Source organism: Haemaphysalis longicornis, unplaced genomic scaffold, assembly GCF_048455015.1.
Source record: "Haemaphysalis longicornis isolate Haplotype H1 unplaced genomic scaffold, Haemaphysalis longicornis Haplotype H1 scaffold_8, whole genome shotgun sequence".
NCBI lineage: Eukaryota > Metazoa > Arthropoda > Arachnida > Ixodida > Ixodidae > Haemaphysalis > Haemaphysalis longicornis.
Genome location: NW_027526445.1, coordinates 49066322 through 49082428, shown reverse-complemented (window position 1 = coordinate 49082428; position 16107 = coordinate 49066322). Strand labels below are relative to the sequence as shown.

Here is a 16107-nt window from a genome sequence, read left to right as displayed (position 1 = left end):
CGTCGCGCAGGGAAACCGTTATCGCGCATGCGCAGCAAGACGGGGCGACGGGGCTGACGGCGCGACGCGGGGGTGAAGGAAAGCGCTCCGTGAACGAGCGAAGAGAAAAACGGGAGAGAAAGAGAACATTTTGTTTCCCCAGCGCCACTGGCGTTTGGCGCGCAATAATAGAACCGAAACTAGAAAGAGTAGCATCGGACTGCCAAAGGCTAGTTCTTTCAAACTGAGAGCAGTTGTAGTTTGTCTTCAGGGCCTTTTTAAAGGGACGCTGCAACCCTTCCGATAAACGCTTTCACTCTTTCCTTTACGTCTGGAAGCACTGGGAAAGCTATAGTCATCACCAACACAGAGTGGCACTGCTTGATTTGCTCATCGCAGCAGATTCACTTTCCGTTTCTAATTTGGTTTCATGGCTTTTCTTTTAATGTTGCCATCGAAATAATTTATCGCTACAACTGAAAGGAAGCTGGCCAATAACCAATACACCGCTGTAATGACGTAATTTGAGCACTCGGAGGAACGCCAAGACTGTAAAAGTGAGAAAAATCATTTGAGCAGGCTTCCAAGTTATCTGAATGGCATGGAGCAGTAATTTCGGGCTCAGTACTTTGTGACCCCCTATTCTAAGCACTGCATGTGTTGGTTGACTATGTCCCAAAAGCACTTAAGATTTAGAAAAAAGTAGAGAAAAGCGTCTTTAAAGAGGATGCACAGGAAGAATACGTTGCACATTGGCACAAACCCGAAAGCTGTGAAGTGCACAAGTATGAGCGTATGGGAGGAGCCTTTGCTGGTAGTGGCATAACTTAGAGCAGGCAAAGGCATTTTCAGAGCATTACACAGCATTGCACAACACCGAAATGATGGCTCATAATAAGCGATCTAATATATACTAATGTGACTATGCAGACAAGGTATAAATGAATGTGCTGCAATTGTGTTGTTTGCTATTGCATGATGCACAACACCTTTTTTGTTTTTTAGTTACTTCTGTATTTTTTTTATGGCACTTTTTTTTTTTTTTCATTTGTGTGAATTTGTTATTTTAGCAGGAGTCACTACGTATACCAGTGCAGCTTTATTGCTGTGAAGTATTTCTGTAAAGCAATTGATACTACTCAAGGGTGGCGGGCAAAGCGAGCCTCAGACAATGAGTGTTGAAAACAGCAGCTGGTGGCCGCTTCACATATGTTGGACATTCTTCGGAGATCTCTCGCGATTCTGTTTCTAGAAAAGTTGAGTACATTCTAGTGATGTTTCAGATGTGTAACTTGCTTGCATTGTGCCATCACGTCCAGAATCTGCCAGCTTTTGCGGCTGTTTTTAAAATTTGAGCAGGAAAGCAGACTGCTGGCTTTTGTGGCAGTTCGACGTGTCTGCACTATTCTGGTATTCCCTCTTTCCTACTACATGTAACGCATTGCTGGTTTCAGCAGAATAGACCCTATGCAAAATGCGCCCCGCCATCTCACGTCGACTCCGGTAACTAGGTCCGCCATTTTGGTACGGTCGTTTGAAACCGAAACCAATTAGCAAAACATAGAAGGCGGGCATTGACCGCTCTTGGTGATGGACTACGATGCCGGAGCATTGCTTCGTGCCGCAGAGCACGCAATGCGGAAATACCGGTTCAAATGGAGAAAAGGTACGTGAAGTTCTACGCTTTTGAACGAACTTTGTGACGCGAACTGTGCCGGCGCGAGCAACCTGTGACACGCTGGGCGCGGTGCGCTTGGAGCGAATATTTGTCGTTGGTTCGCTAAGTGCGGGGTTCCGTAGTCGCTGTCCGTATGAAAAATACAGCTGTGTTGGAGTTCTGTTGTCCAGTCTTTGTATTCTAAATGAAGCGTGAGCGTGCGCCGCCTATTCACGCGACTGACAGCGGCGCTCGACCGGGAAAACAGTACCACACGTTGCCAAAATTAGGCTGTTTCTTTACTCGTCCCTGTGGCTCTGCGCCCGCTTCATTTCATTGTTAAATGGTACCGCTTAGCCCCTACACGAACTTTTATCTTACCTAGGGCTGTAAACAAACTTTTCTTGCCGCACTACGCCGTCACGGCGCGGTTGAAAATTTCCTCTGTGGCGGGCGCGCACGGTATGGGAGTGTGTTGTTGATTTCTTTACGTTGCATTTAGCCGCGTGTCGTTGCAGAAGTGGCGAACACTGTTTTATGATGCTCTAACGGTGGAAAATTCGAGCTTTCGCACTTGGTTCCCGATTTTCCGGGCTGAAAGGTTTGTTGTTACGTCAAGTTAACTTGGTGCCCATTGTCATTCCAGCAACGATGTATTTACTGTCGAAAATTTTGCGACTAAAATACACTCACTCCTCTAGTTTGTCACATGCTGCATGCATGCCTCCGACGTAATGATAGTGGCCATTGATGTAGGTAGCTGAGACAATTTTCAAGTTTTATTCAAAAAGAAAAAAAAGAAAACGGCCACAGTTGCATCAGGCCGCCGCGCATCAGCTTGAGTGCTTTTGCGCTTTTGTGGATATAACTGTGGATATAAATGGAACAAAAAGAAGCATTCGCGCACCCCTGCATGTCGCGGTCTAGTAGACACGACGTTGCCCAGCCTCTGCGTGCTTGCGAGATGACCACGGCGAAATGTGGCATGAATGCTTGCTGGTAGCTCATAGGTGACCCTTCAGGTGCCATGCCAGTCCTTGTTTCTGCCACTGGGGGGGGGGGGGGGGGGGGGGGGGGAGAGGAGGAGCGGGAGGCCAGCACAACTGGGGCAAAAAACTCATTCTCAAGGCTACCAAGTTTTCTCCCAAGCGCCTGCACGGCACTTTGTTGCTGCTCGCATTGCTCCTGTACTCGACGTGAATCGAACAGACGCATTGGCAAGGGAAGGGAGGGGACATTTTATCGCGGGCTTCTCCAGTCAATGTTTTGGACACTCGCTGTTGATGCCCTGCTGTCTCGGACGTCCCCACTGTTGTGGCGGCTCAGTGCACGCAAGCTCCGGTGGCGCTCTTAAAACCTTCGGCTTGCAAAAGGGCGAGTAGGTGCACAGCAGCCAGGATGTGACTCCATGCTCCACTGCAACCCGCCGGGCACTCGCACGATGCCTCCCCAATCGCCCCATTGTCCGTCTCAAAGGTGAGGCACACAACATAGGGCCGGCCACTTTTCTTCTGGGAGCAAAAGCAGCTGCTGAGCACATGGATGAGGCCCAACCTGCAAGAACAGAGAGAATATCAGTAAATAACACTCAGGGAAGAACAGGACTAGTCTGCTGAAGTTTATGGTAAAGGGACAGAGCAGAAAGAAGTGGCCGCAAGGAACAGACTCAAAATGACCAGATTTTGTGTCTTGCTTAACACTGTTGCAAGGGCAATAATCTACACCTCAAACAGCAATGATGTCAAAATTGTTTGTCAAGTTCGAGCGTGCAAGTATCTCTGCATGCTTTGTTAATGCATTTTTCAAGAGAAGGAAGTTTAACATTTAAAAACCTCAGCGTGGGTAATGATGTACAGTGTGTTGCAACGATAACTGGAACACTTTAAAAATTTTTCCTGAGCGATCCGCCGCTCTGTTCACGCTCAAACTTCACACAAAGGTCGCATTTTGTGGTCTATTTTGTTTGACACCGGGAACAACAACGGTACTTACCTGTTTATTCTGAAAATAAATAAAAACGATTTTCGCCTATGGGAAAATGGCGGCGATTTGGACGTGCGAGCCCGAAAACCGGGTTTTCTGATCGTCTGTTAGCTCATTTCTAGGTGCATTTTCTGATCGTCTGCTGCACCATTTGGCTCCGTACGTGAATCCCAAACGTGAGTTTCACTCTGCAGGTGGTTCCGTCGTTCCAACATCAACTTGCGCTGGCTCGCACGTTCAAATCAGCGGCCATTTTCCCATAGGCGAAAATCGTTTTTATTTATTTTCAGAATAAACAAGTAAGTACCGTTGTTGTTCCCGGTGTCAAACAAAATAGACCACAAAATGCGACCTTTGTGTGAAGTTTGAGCGCGAACAGAGCGGCGGATCGCTCAGGAAAAATTTTTAAAGTGTTCCAGTTATCGTTGCAACACCCTGTATACCAGTACCCGCATAATCGTGTTCGTCATAACTTAAGCAAGCAATAATATGATTATCTGGAACTCACTTCCAGAATCTTTCGAGATAAACAGGTAAACATTCGGGCTATACCGATGACCCATCGAATTAAAAAAAAATCGTCTAGTTCAGTGAGTTCGAGCTAACGAGGTTTTATTCTATTATCTATTCGTGCACACCAAAAACATGCGCTTTAGAAACAAACACAACCACCCCACCGCCAAAAAAGGAGAAGAAAGACACACAAACACATTTTTGCGGAGAGCATGCGCAATAAATAATGAACACACAAAAAAAGAAAATGTGCGCTTTTGTAGTTGACTTCTCCGCAAAGCACGATTGCTTTGAGGCAAACACGCGGGCGGACGGCCGTCACGGAAAACGGCCGCAAACTTCCCGTAAACATCTTCGCCAAAAATCATCCCGTAAATTCCATGTACAGCATTTGAAAATACCTAATCCACCCACTAGCGGTACGGTCTGGCGATTGTCGCTCTCCTCTTTGAGGGTTACTGCAACAGGGTCGCCGCTACGCATTGGCGTGGTAAACAACGATGAACAAAGTGCTCTACAAATGCTCATACCGGTTAACTCGCGTCAAGTAAAAACAAAGAAGGATTTACTTACTGTGAGTCGCACGTGCTTGTCCGCACCGATGAAGGCGAGCAATGCGCCTCGGTGGCTAGGCGGCATGCCCTGCTCCGCTGCCGCTCGGATGGGTCTTTGGCGCGGCACCCCGAGTGGTATGAGTCTTCAGACAGTCGGCAGCGCAGGCAAGTCCTTCGTCCACAATCCGCGGTCGAGAGCCGGAAAACACCGTCCAGTTTGAGCCATACCGCGTTACCGTCACCTACTCTTCCACAGTAAACAATACGAGACTTCCCGATCGGCGCCCGTACCAATATGGCCGACGGTCTCGTTTACATCAGTGTTGCTAGATCACCAAGCAATTTCGCATAGGGTCTATTGCAATGCGTCTCTAACAAAAAAAAAAAAAAAAAAAGAGTGGGTTATGTGCGCTGAAGCTAGGTATGCGTTGATGGGAAAAAGCAAATGATGCCAGACAACTGCTTTGGAAAAGTACTCGCCAATGCATGCCTTGCATAAAGACTCAAATGCCCAAACATTCTTCATTCTTCATAGTGTGCAACACCATGGGCTGAGTGCATTCGTTTTGTGAAAATGAGGGTGGCAGGGGGCAAACTAACTTTTTCTTCGCAGGGCAAGGGTGAGGGGAGAAATTTAAAATCTGCCAATGACACTATCAAGGTAGTATAGAGGGCAAGGATGAAAACTGAAATCGTTGAGGACCCACCAGAAAATTTCATTTAAAGCCATCTGGAAATTGCATGTGCAGAAATCGTTTTACAAGGAGACAGGCACATTAACTGAACCAACGCTGAGAATCGCTGCACAGTGAGCCAAGTAACAGTAGTTTGTATCACTGAGGGATCAGCCAGAATTGAACCAAAGCTGACCCGAGCGTTTTTCCTGGCCCCCCACCACGGCAGGTACACCCCTCAGCGCTGGCCGCCACGCCACAGCGACAACAGAGGTCTCCCCCTGTCATGTGGTAAGGCGAATAAAAATTAAAAATAAAAATTAAAAAAAAAACGCTAAATCGAGATGAAAAAATGAAAAGACGAACACTCCGCTGAACACAAACTGAATTTTATTTTGAAGAAAAATGAAGATATACTACAAATAGGAGAAGTTGAGAAAAAGTGTAAGAGATCCATCATGATTTCATGCAGTTTATGTCCATTTTGAACAAATCTAGAGAGAGAGAGAGAGAGAGCTTCTCATCAACCACTCTCCCATTGACTGCGTGTATTATGAAGGCCTTGCGAACTTCCCTCTCATGTGCTGCTTGCAATATCGGTGCTATCGAAGGTCAAAGAGCACATGCATGTTGCATAGTGAAAAACACAGGCAGTAGTGAAACTACTGCCTGTGCTTTACTGTGGAGAGCTTGCAAGTTCCCTGAGCCAATTGTCGCAGCGGCCCATCTGCTCTACACAACTCTTGCCACACGAAAGCTTAATCTCATACACAATGCCCTTCGCACAATCTCTGAGGGAGTCAGCATGTTTCATGCTTCAAGGACTGCACTCTTAGGTTACGGTCACTTCCATCATGGGTGCTCTATGGCCACTTGGCGAGTAAGTACCGACGACCACGACCAAAACATCGTAGCATCAGACGTGCATCGGTGCAACCTCTGGGCAACTGAAGTGGCATTTTGCCAAGACGTGACAAAGTCGCATCCAATGGCTATATCCGGGTGAGCACCCATGCCACGCAGCTGTAATTGTAGCACACAGCACTAAGCTCTCAGCACACTGTTGCCACCACACACAAGAGCAGCTGCGGCCAACCAACTACCAAATATTTTCAGGCCATTTCCTCCGAGTGTATTCTGGTTGATCAACGAGCTATTATTCCATATCAACTCAAAATGACGTGCACTATGACAGCTATGAGTGAGGCACATTCCAATGCAACACTTCCCACAAGCACATTCCACAAGCATCTGCATAGTCGGGCACTTGCCCAAAACGCTCTGCCCTTGCATCGAAAGCACAGCTACTATAAGCACAAGCCCTGTCACTGCCACAGCATACCACCAGAGTGCTCATCTGTGAGATGTAGCCACAAATGAGAAATGTAGGAGTGTAGGAGATTATGTGAGATGTAGGAGTTGGTCTTTCCTATAGGGACCGGGCAGCTGGACGGGTGGCGCCACCACTCGGCGCTCCCCTCGTCAGTGGAATGAGCCGGTGCATTGGATTACACAGCCTCCCGTTGTTTTTGTCGTGTTTGCTTCGGTGCTTTGTATGGTTTGGTAGCGTTGTGAGCAGACATGTGAGATTAAAGGAAGTCTAAACAGATGTGTTGGGTTCTTAGACTACGTAAACTTGTCGGACGCGTCTAAAGTTGGGTATCGGCTGCAATGGCATAAGCGCTTTTTGCAGCGATATTCGCTTGGCTCCACCCGTTCTGAGTACGAATAAAACTACTATTATTAGTATTGTTTTCTTTTTAAATGCACTCACGGCTACGCAAACTTATTGGATGCTTGTAAGGTTGGGGAAGGGCTACATTGACACGAGCGCTTTTGGAGCGCTCTGCGCCTGGCTCCGGGCGATCTGAGTAGGAATCAAAGTATTAGCAATATTAGAATTCATTTCTACCATTTTCTTCACTGGTTTCAATGACTATGGTTTCCACGCCAGCCTTAGCGCTGCGATACCTCGATACGTGTGCTTTAATAGAAAGGCACCTGCATACGAGATGGATTACCGTGTAGCCATGGAAATGTTGCGGTAGTTTACACTTTCTGTAACCGTGAGCTTTGTACCTTCGGTTTTGGTGAGCGACACTGTGACAGCATGGGAGCCTGAAAGCCGAAGTGGAAAACCCACGTTTCTGGTAGTCATTTTATCAAGAGCCAAAGTTATTCACCAACTCAACAGCCCAAGCTACAAACCATCCCTCCTCCCCTTCCCGTTTTACCCCCTGCGTAGAATAAAGGCTGGCACCAATAGTTAAAAAATGTGGCAGTGTTAACGTCAGCCGGTGTTTTTTAATGCTTAAGTATTCTTTACAGAGTACCTAAAAAATCGTGTGATGACTCGTGAAGACACCAAAAACGCGCGATTAGTTGCCTCAAATATGGGTGCATGAGCCCGAGTCCTCCACCACAGACACATTTCCGACACACTGGAAAAAGTTTAGATTTGGAGTGGGGGCATGGAAGTTCAAAATTAAACAGCAAAATCATCTAATGATTATGATGGTTGAACACAAAGCTTTCTTCGTGCGAAATCGAATGGGAAATAGTCAAAGTCAAAGACGCTGTGACCAAAAGACCAAACTGCGTGCTGGTCAAATTCGACGCTTAACTAAATCCAGAAGGCGACCAAGGAAACCCATACGATAGAGCTTTGCGATAAACCATCATCGTCGTTAGACGGAGGTGTGCATGATTTTTCAAGTGTAGGTGGCAGCTTGTAAACCGACCACAGCATTCAGGTGTGAAGCTGAGTACAGGTTTCGGGCACCCTCCTGTCTTGCGTCCTTCAGTCACGCAGGAATTGGTTTTTGAAAAACCATTTACCAACTAGCCAGAAACCATTGCAATTCTTGTAAAACAATGCTTCTCCACGACAGGCAATAACATTCTACTATCATGCGGTATTTATTATATCAACGATTCCCGATGACTGCAGTAAGAGTATTTCTGTGAGATTAAGCACGTTTCAGCCGTAGGTAATGAAGATACGGAAGCGTCATCCGTCACAATTTCTGTTTTGAGGTAAATCTTAGAAGACACCCCCCAACTTTGTCTTTCGCTTGTGCACGATCGACGTCGGCGCCGTTTCGTCATCAACTGCCAAAGGCCTGCGCCGCAGCATTCCTAGATCGGTTGCGCACACCGGCTTTGTGGGAGCATTTAGCGGGAATATACTCTCGATTCGCAAAACTGCATGCAGGCATGAAAAAATTTCATGAAGCAACGAACTTTCACTTCCAGCTTGACTTCCAGCTTGGCGCATTGAGCGTCGTCTGCTATTTGTAAATACTGAGTATGGGCGTAAATAACACACATGGCATACCTTGTAAACGTCACATCCACACTGAAGATTTACCGATCTGAAAAATACACGTGTGGTTACGTTCGCTTTGCAAGCCGCACAGCAGAAAAACGACAGAAAGCCATGCACAACTACGCTGCGCTGACCGCCACCGGCATTCCACTGACGAGCGGTTCGCCACGGGCGGCGCTGTTCGCTGAAACGACGGTGGTGCCATACAACGGCCGCTCGGTCCCTATAGGGCTGTGATCAAAGGTGTTCTTTTTTACATGTGTCACCGTGTGTATGTGTGTGTGCTTGCACGTGTCTCCAATGGTGCCCTACAGTGTGCACATCAGGCCCAATGCAAACTGTAGCTGCTGGTACGAATGACGTGTGAAAACACTGCCTTAAAGACGTAACTTGCGATGGCATATTATCTGCTCCGGTCGCCTTTTAGTGTGATCTAATCTCGCGTCATGCTCGTAGTGTTGTGGGGTCACATTTGTCTGACGAGCTTCATATTTACAAAGGTAACTGCGGTTCAGCCATTGGCAACAAACCGCAACTGATCTGTAGGTTACGTCAAGGTGCGGACTTGTAATGTGAACCCTGCAAGTACCGTAGCCACGTATGACATCAGGCAAATGTGGCCGCCCTACCTGCACACAAGAGACAGCTCTGATCAAGCTGAAATGTGTGGGGAAGAAAGAGTGGAGATGGATATGTCACCAACAGATGGCATTTTTCGTTGATAGATGTCTCGCTAGCACTGTCTTTTTGATTTGTTGCAGTTGCGTCACTTGCACTGCAATCTCACGCCTGTCGCTTTTTTCAACCATGTTGCAGAATTTTCTGGGCAGTATCCCATGCTTTTGCTTCGATAACTTCAGCTCCTTTTTCCTGGCACTCAGTCAAAAAAAAAAAATCACGGTTCAAATTTTGGAGGTGTAACACACCAAAGCTACATTCGACCCGCAAGATGCGCCATTGTGGATGGCTACAGATTAATTTATACCACCTGGAGATCTTTTAACGTCCACAGAAATCTCAACACATGGGTGCTTTCTTTTTTCACCTCCATTAGATAACCCCCTGGCATTCAATAATGGCTGCCGAAGTTAGATTAGGGCTCCATGTTAGTATTTCCCTGTCTCCCTTTGCATTTTACACAGCTTCGGGGATATTTTTTTTGTTTGTTGTTGCTACTGTGTGCTAGGTAACTGCATTTACTTCAGAGTAGGTCAGCCATACATGCAGGCTGGCACTTTGAAATCATGAAGAAGTAAAAACAGAAAACTGTGTGCATATCAAGGCTAGATTTTTGAGGAGACGACACCTAAAATATTTTTTTTTCTGCTACGCTACCTACCTCCGGACCTAGAAGTGACCATTGTATGGACTCCTGGCCATGCCGGCCTGGTTGGGAATGAAGCGGCTCATGCCGCAGCCCGCGATCTGCACTACCGGGCACTCCCAACTTCAAGGACCGACACTGGTTGCTACCCTCCCACCACTGAAGACACGCTCCCTGCCCTTGATTCCACCTTCAGTGCCATACTGTCCCACTACAGGCACACACGAAGAAAATACCCCCCGCCCCACCCCTCCCTCCCAACACACCACGCCACGCTTTATCGCCGCCTGCAAACTGAAACCTTCTATAATCACCCCATCCTACACCACATCTCGCCGTCCCTTTTCCCCTACAACTGCCCGCACTGTCACATACCTCTCACGACTTACCACCTTGTTTTCTCTTGTCCTCACCACCCTAACCCCATCCCATCCACCAACCCTGAGCAGTGGGAGTCCGAGCTGACCAGCTCAGCACCAGAGCGACAGCAAGCCCTGGTGCAACGAGCTCTGGACGCAGCTCGGACTCACGGCCTCCTGGACTTGGGAGGCTGAGCACATCGTGGTGTGCACAATAAACGTTTATTCCTCCTCTTACAGTGCTGCAAATTCACCGGGAACGTTGATTTAAAGAGATGATGTCATCCCCGTTGAACGAGGCCACTGTCACTGAGTGCTTTATTGACCGCCTGACCTAACCGTGCGATCGAGTACGTCCTAAATGCGACTTTTCTTTAAACTTGCTTGTACACTGGCACGTGTTCCAAAGCATTTTTTATTTGTGCGATATGTTCACACAAGGAAAGCCTTAGTTAGACGTATCGGTGACATAATCATTTTTTGTGAAGCACAACTCTCTACGTGTATAGAACCCAGCGCTCTCAACTGCACAGGCCCACCACATAGAGGGAGCAGATTTTGTTGGCATCTGACAGATGCAAGTTCAGTAGGTCCACTACAAACTTAGTTACTGTCATAACTAGATCCCAAAAGTTCGACAAGAGATCATGATAATAATGATGTCACATCAGAGTAGGTCGGGTAAAAAAAAGTAACAGGGCTACTGCGTAATATATAGCAGTTTCTTACAAAAGTATCCTGGAGAGCAAGCTGACACTGCAACCGCATGTTAGTGGGAATTATGGGAAGAGTGCGAATTTTCACTGGCTTTGTAATTGGCTTGACTTTCGATGGTTCAGCGAGTGTCAAAACGTAAAAAGCAGCAAAGATGGCAGGAAAACGTGTTTCTTTGCATAGGTAGGAAATGCAACAATGCTGTAGTAATGAAAAAGCAAAATAGGGCACATTTTCTTTCACTTTTTTTTAAATATCAGGATATTTATGGGAATGTTTAGCGACTGCGATTTGGACGAGCCAAATCGGCCATTACAAAAAACATTCAATTTTCGAAATACCCCACAGAAGCACATTTTAATCATTCAACATCATTTTAACGAAACCAATTATGAGAATGGTTGGTAAAAGTTGTATACATACAAGAAAACATCTGCACACATACAGTTCATAATGGCACACAAACTGCATTGGGTGGGTTTACGGTGATGCAGATGTTTTTTTGAGCGTATACAAATTTTAAGGACCATTCTCATAATTTATATGATATAATGAAGTCATGATGACTGACAAAAAAACCGTCATTAAGCATTTTCAACTTTAAAACTCAAAATGTTCTGTGAAATAAGGTGCCTAAGTACATCTGACATGTTTGAAACACGCATTCTAGCAAACAACCATTTTTAACTATCAACATCTGTACCTTCATATGAAAAAAAGGTTTCAGCACCCTAGCAGTATGAACGCTGCTAGAAAAATGCAAGGTAGCAGCCTGGCACGCCTCAAAATGCAAATCCCTTCCCCACTACCACAGAGCTTCACCGGATCAAAAACACTTTTGTCATGTCAGATTTTAACCAGAAGAGCTAACTGCACATCCCTTTCTTTTCTGTATGCGTTTTAGGAATAAGTTCTCAATTGCAGCTGCACTTGTCTTGGCATGTGCCCTTCACATCTGTCATGGCCATCAAGTCAGCAGCTGCTTTGTGTAAACCCTGAGAAGGTGCTTTCACTCCAAAACACGGGGAAAGTCGGGCAACACAGTGACAAAACAGCTATGCTGCCTTTTATGATCCATTGCGTGCTGCCGTAGCAGTCCTTTTCTGGGTCGACCACCTTTCGTACTAAGCGGAGTCACCGCAGTTTGGACAACGAGGTTAGGAACAAATGTACTACGGTTAGGGTTAGAAGGGATTTCAAATAAGGCGACTTCGTTACACCGAGTATTTACGATGTACGCGTGCTGTTTCCGTCTGGTGTCACAGTTGTGTCTACATTAGCGACCACGGCACAGTTCGCCATCTCGTTACTTTTTGTCTACGTCTGCACTTGCATATGTAATAGCCTGGGATTGTTCTTTTCCACGTTTTATTCTTCGAATAAACGCAAAGGTTGTGAAGCTTGCCTTTTGTGAAGCTTGAATGCTTGGGCAGTCACCATGTTTACCGTTCAGCGGGCTGCCGTTCTGGAAAAACGCCAGGAACCAAGTCCAAATCAACGACAGAAAGGCAAGAAAACAGGCGAACAGACTCGGGTAAGTTGAGAGCCAGCCACATGGATACGTGCGCGGCGGCCTGCATCCTTCACCACTAGTCGGGAACACGGCATTTTTCACGAGTGCCAGGCTGAATAACTACATGTCCTAAAGGAGTCGTCCAACTTATTTTCGACACCAGAGGATGGTTCAATTTCCTTCACGAAGCAGACATGTCGGGTGCACGTGAAGCAGGCGATCAAGGGAAAAAAGAAAGAAAAGCAACACGTCTGCCCACTCAACTGTTTACCGGTCGAGTTGCAGACGACAAATAACGTTGCGGGGAAGGCACAAGTTTTTAGTCTGCTTTTTAACAGCACGGAACATTGCTCCAGTACGTACCATTGCGTGGTTGGCGCTTAGTTTTGTCGAAAAGTTGCAGGTTTTAAGATTACTTTCACATTCAGCAACAGGTGTTGCGTTGACAGGAGTTAACTTGTCAGACTGCTCTTCAAGCCGGGAAGCCGGTATGCAGAGCGCGTGGAGTGTGAGCGATCGCAGCGCCGTTTAGTAATCTTGCATTTCTTGTATCTTGTTTCCTCTGTGTTGTAAACAATAGTAAAGACGACTAAAGTTCTTTGTGACAAGAACTTGGGATAAGAAGGCTACGACAAAAATTTCGGCGTAACTTGTTTACTGAAGAAGTCGTGTCTGATTGGCCGTTGGAGAAAATCAGAGCCAATCATATGGTCAGGCCGGCCGGACCGCGCTTCCGTTCAAAATGTGCGATTCCTGTGTTCCTTTCAGTTCATTAACTTTTATTTTTTTTTAACTCTTCTCGAGCACATTGAAATATATTCCCTCATATGTGGCCTTTAAAGACCAGTGTAGATCGGTGTGACAGCCCTAGTTAGGGCCTGTAAATGAATCGACACTTATGACCCAACAGGGACCTTTCTCTACTCCGTCCGGCGCACCGTGGACAAAGTTTTGGAGTCCTATCTGGCCCCTATGTAACTGCCATTTTTCATATAAAAATACAATATCTTGTTTCTTCAAGAGTAGGAAAATTTGGAAATGGAAGGAGGGGTAGGCACTGCTTTAATGTCAAAAACAACCAAATTCCAGCTAGAGAATGTGCGCATGTACGTAAGAGAATATAAACTAATACAGTGCACAAATCACAAGCAATTAAGCTCTGAGAAAAAAATTGAAGACCTATGGAACTGTTCATGGTGGTCAGCGCGAACGGAAACAGCACAGGAAGGAGAGAATAGACGACACAAGGCGCTGACTGGTGTCACTAAATAACCTTATTTAGTGACACTAGCGCTGACAACACACGAAGAAGAGAATAGACGACACACAACACACGAAGGAGAGAATAGACGACACATCAACACACGAAGAAGAGAATAGACGACACATCAACACACGAAGAAGAGAATAGACACAACAGCACACGAAGAAGAGAATAGACGACACATAGACTAGACTTCTTCGTGTGTTGTTTTCGTTCGCGGTGACCACCATGAATGCTATCCAACTCGCCCATTTTGCCACCTTATTACTATGGAACTATGTTTGGACCCAAATTTTCAAAAAAAAAATACAAATAATAAAAGGAATAGGTATGCTTACAAAATGCTTACCATATCTTTATGCTTTCTGGTGCTGAATGGCCAACAAAATGAATATATAGCCACGATATTCTGATTGCCGTAGTTTATTTGTTAAAAATACATCTAGATCAGATGGGCGTAGGCAGATTAAAATGGCGAATACGCCGACAGACGGAACGTATGTGCACAGGCTTTAATCTGCACCCAGCCGAAACCCAAATGTCCAAACGATACCAACACTCGGGATGTTCTTTCGCGTAAAAATATACGTCCTTGTAATCAAAGGCGTAAATCAGGGGGGGGGAGGTCAGGGGAGCTCTGACCCCCCCCTCCCTTATCACACAGAGTATTTCTTAACAAAATGGTCACCATGGCAAAATGTGCGTCCGCCTTGTGATTTTCCTGGATATGGAGGGGACAGTCATATTCAAAAGGTTCTTCGAAGAGCAGCTAGGATTGTTTTTTTGTTTTGTTTGCGCCCTCAGAAAAATTTAAATAAAAACATGTAAAACACAAACACAGTGGAAATGCTCCAGTCAAACTGCCGAGTCATATGTCACCATAGCACCTTGGGCTGATCATCTGGTCGCCCCACCTGTTTCTCAATGCTTCCAGCAGCGAGTTTAGCGGAGAAGTATGCAACATCTTTTTAAATGCCCAAACATTTCTACGCGCCCTCTGATCAACGAAAAAAACACGCGTCTGTAGCGATGGATGTGTCCTGCTTTCATTGCACATGACCCTTGATATCTTCTTATATGACCCTGCTTATACTGACCCTGAAAAAGATGTGTTCCAGCAACGCACTTGTGTGTAGTAGTGAAGGCGATCAAGGGGGCTTGGTGGCTAGCACTTTGTCGGGTTAGTCATGGCCGCATGAAACGTGAACACAATATGAACAAGAACGTACAAACAGCACGATTTCTTTCCATGCATTGTCAAAATAACGCATGGCTTAGTTACGAAATTTCATTTCATTTGTCCATGACTGTACATGGGGTTTTATGTTTAATGAAAGGCTTCCACATTTTCATACATGACCCCTTGTATTGCCTATTATGAATATGTGATGAAATCTTCCTAGCAGTACACTCACGCTCAGTGGTGAGGCCAACTTTAACAGGGCTCACTGCGCACTAGCTTGTGGTCTTACGAAGGTGTTTAATATATGCCATACGGCTTTCAGACTTTCATTTGACTGCCACTAAAAATGTCTTCCCAGAAATATTGTTCTGTGTAGTACCAAAGCCGGCTTTGAAGGGGCGCCGTGTATAGGACAGTTGCTTCCGTCGAAATAGTTTATTGGCTCAGTCACTTGCACTGAATTGCCGGTAAAGCGTGCCCCAAGAATTCAGAACACCGCAGAACACATATGCAGGGTGCAAAGTTGAAAAAATGTGCAGTGTTGTGTTGCTTGCGCACTGCCTTGAGATGCTTACATATGTGCCAGTCACTGTGGTGATAAAGCAAATACCAATTTGCTCATGGGCAACTTAGAATACAGGTGCAGGCAGAACGGCAGTTGGCACACTGCAAGGATGTGCAGCCTAAAATGTGCAGTGGGAATTGCACCCACACCTGCTGTTGTGGTGCACGAGATCGCTAGCTGTGCCAACACTTGCCTTCTCAGTTGCAATCATCCGAGGAAAGAAACGCTGAATTCCCATTCACACTTCTAGGACGTCTGAATGGTCTGCGCAACAGGCTTTCTTCCCTTGTGGTGCAGCGGTCAGCCGGGAAGCTTGCTACAACAAAAGCCTGTTTCGAGTGCAACCCTCATGGCCCTCTCACTTCACACAGGGGTACATCCACATGAATCCACGAGCTGAACATGGATGTACATGGCAGAACAGCAGTCTAATGCCACCAACCATGCCACCACCACCGCCACTATGTTGTGGAGTTGGAATTAGGTGCTATCTAAAC

At 46.1% G+C, this 16107-nt stretch overlaps 1 protein-coding gene across 1 annotated transcript in view; it reads left to right on the top strand.

The window, feature by feature from the left end:
- The window catches only part of LOC144148712 (heterogeneous nuclear ribonucleoprotein 27C-like), a 51121-nt gene extending 45451 nt beyond the window's left edge, over window positions 1-5670 (top strand). The window contains exon 11 of the mRNA XM_077680231.1: window positions 5590-5670. Within this exon, the coding sequence (XP_077536357.1) occupies window positions 5590-5655 (66 nt within the window). The 3' untranslated portion in view covers window positions 5656-5670. The remainder of the gene's footprint in view (window positions 1-5589) is intronic.
- Window positions 5671-16107: the final 10437 nt, after the last annotated feature.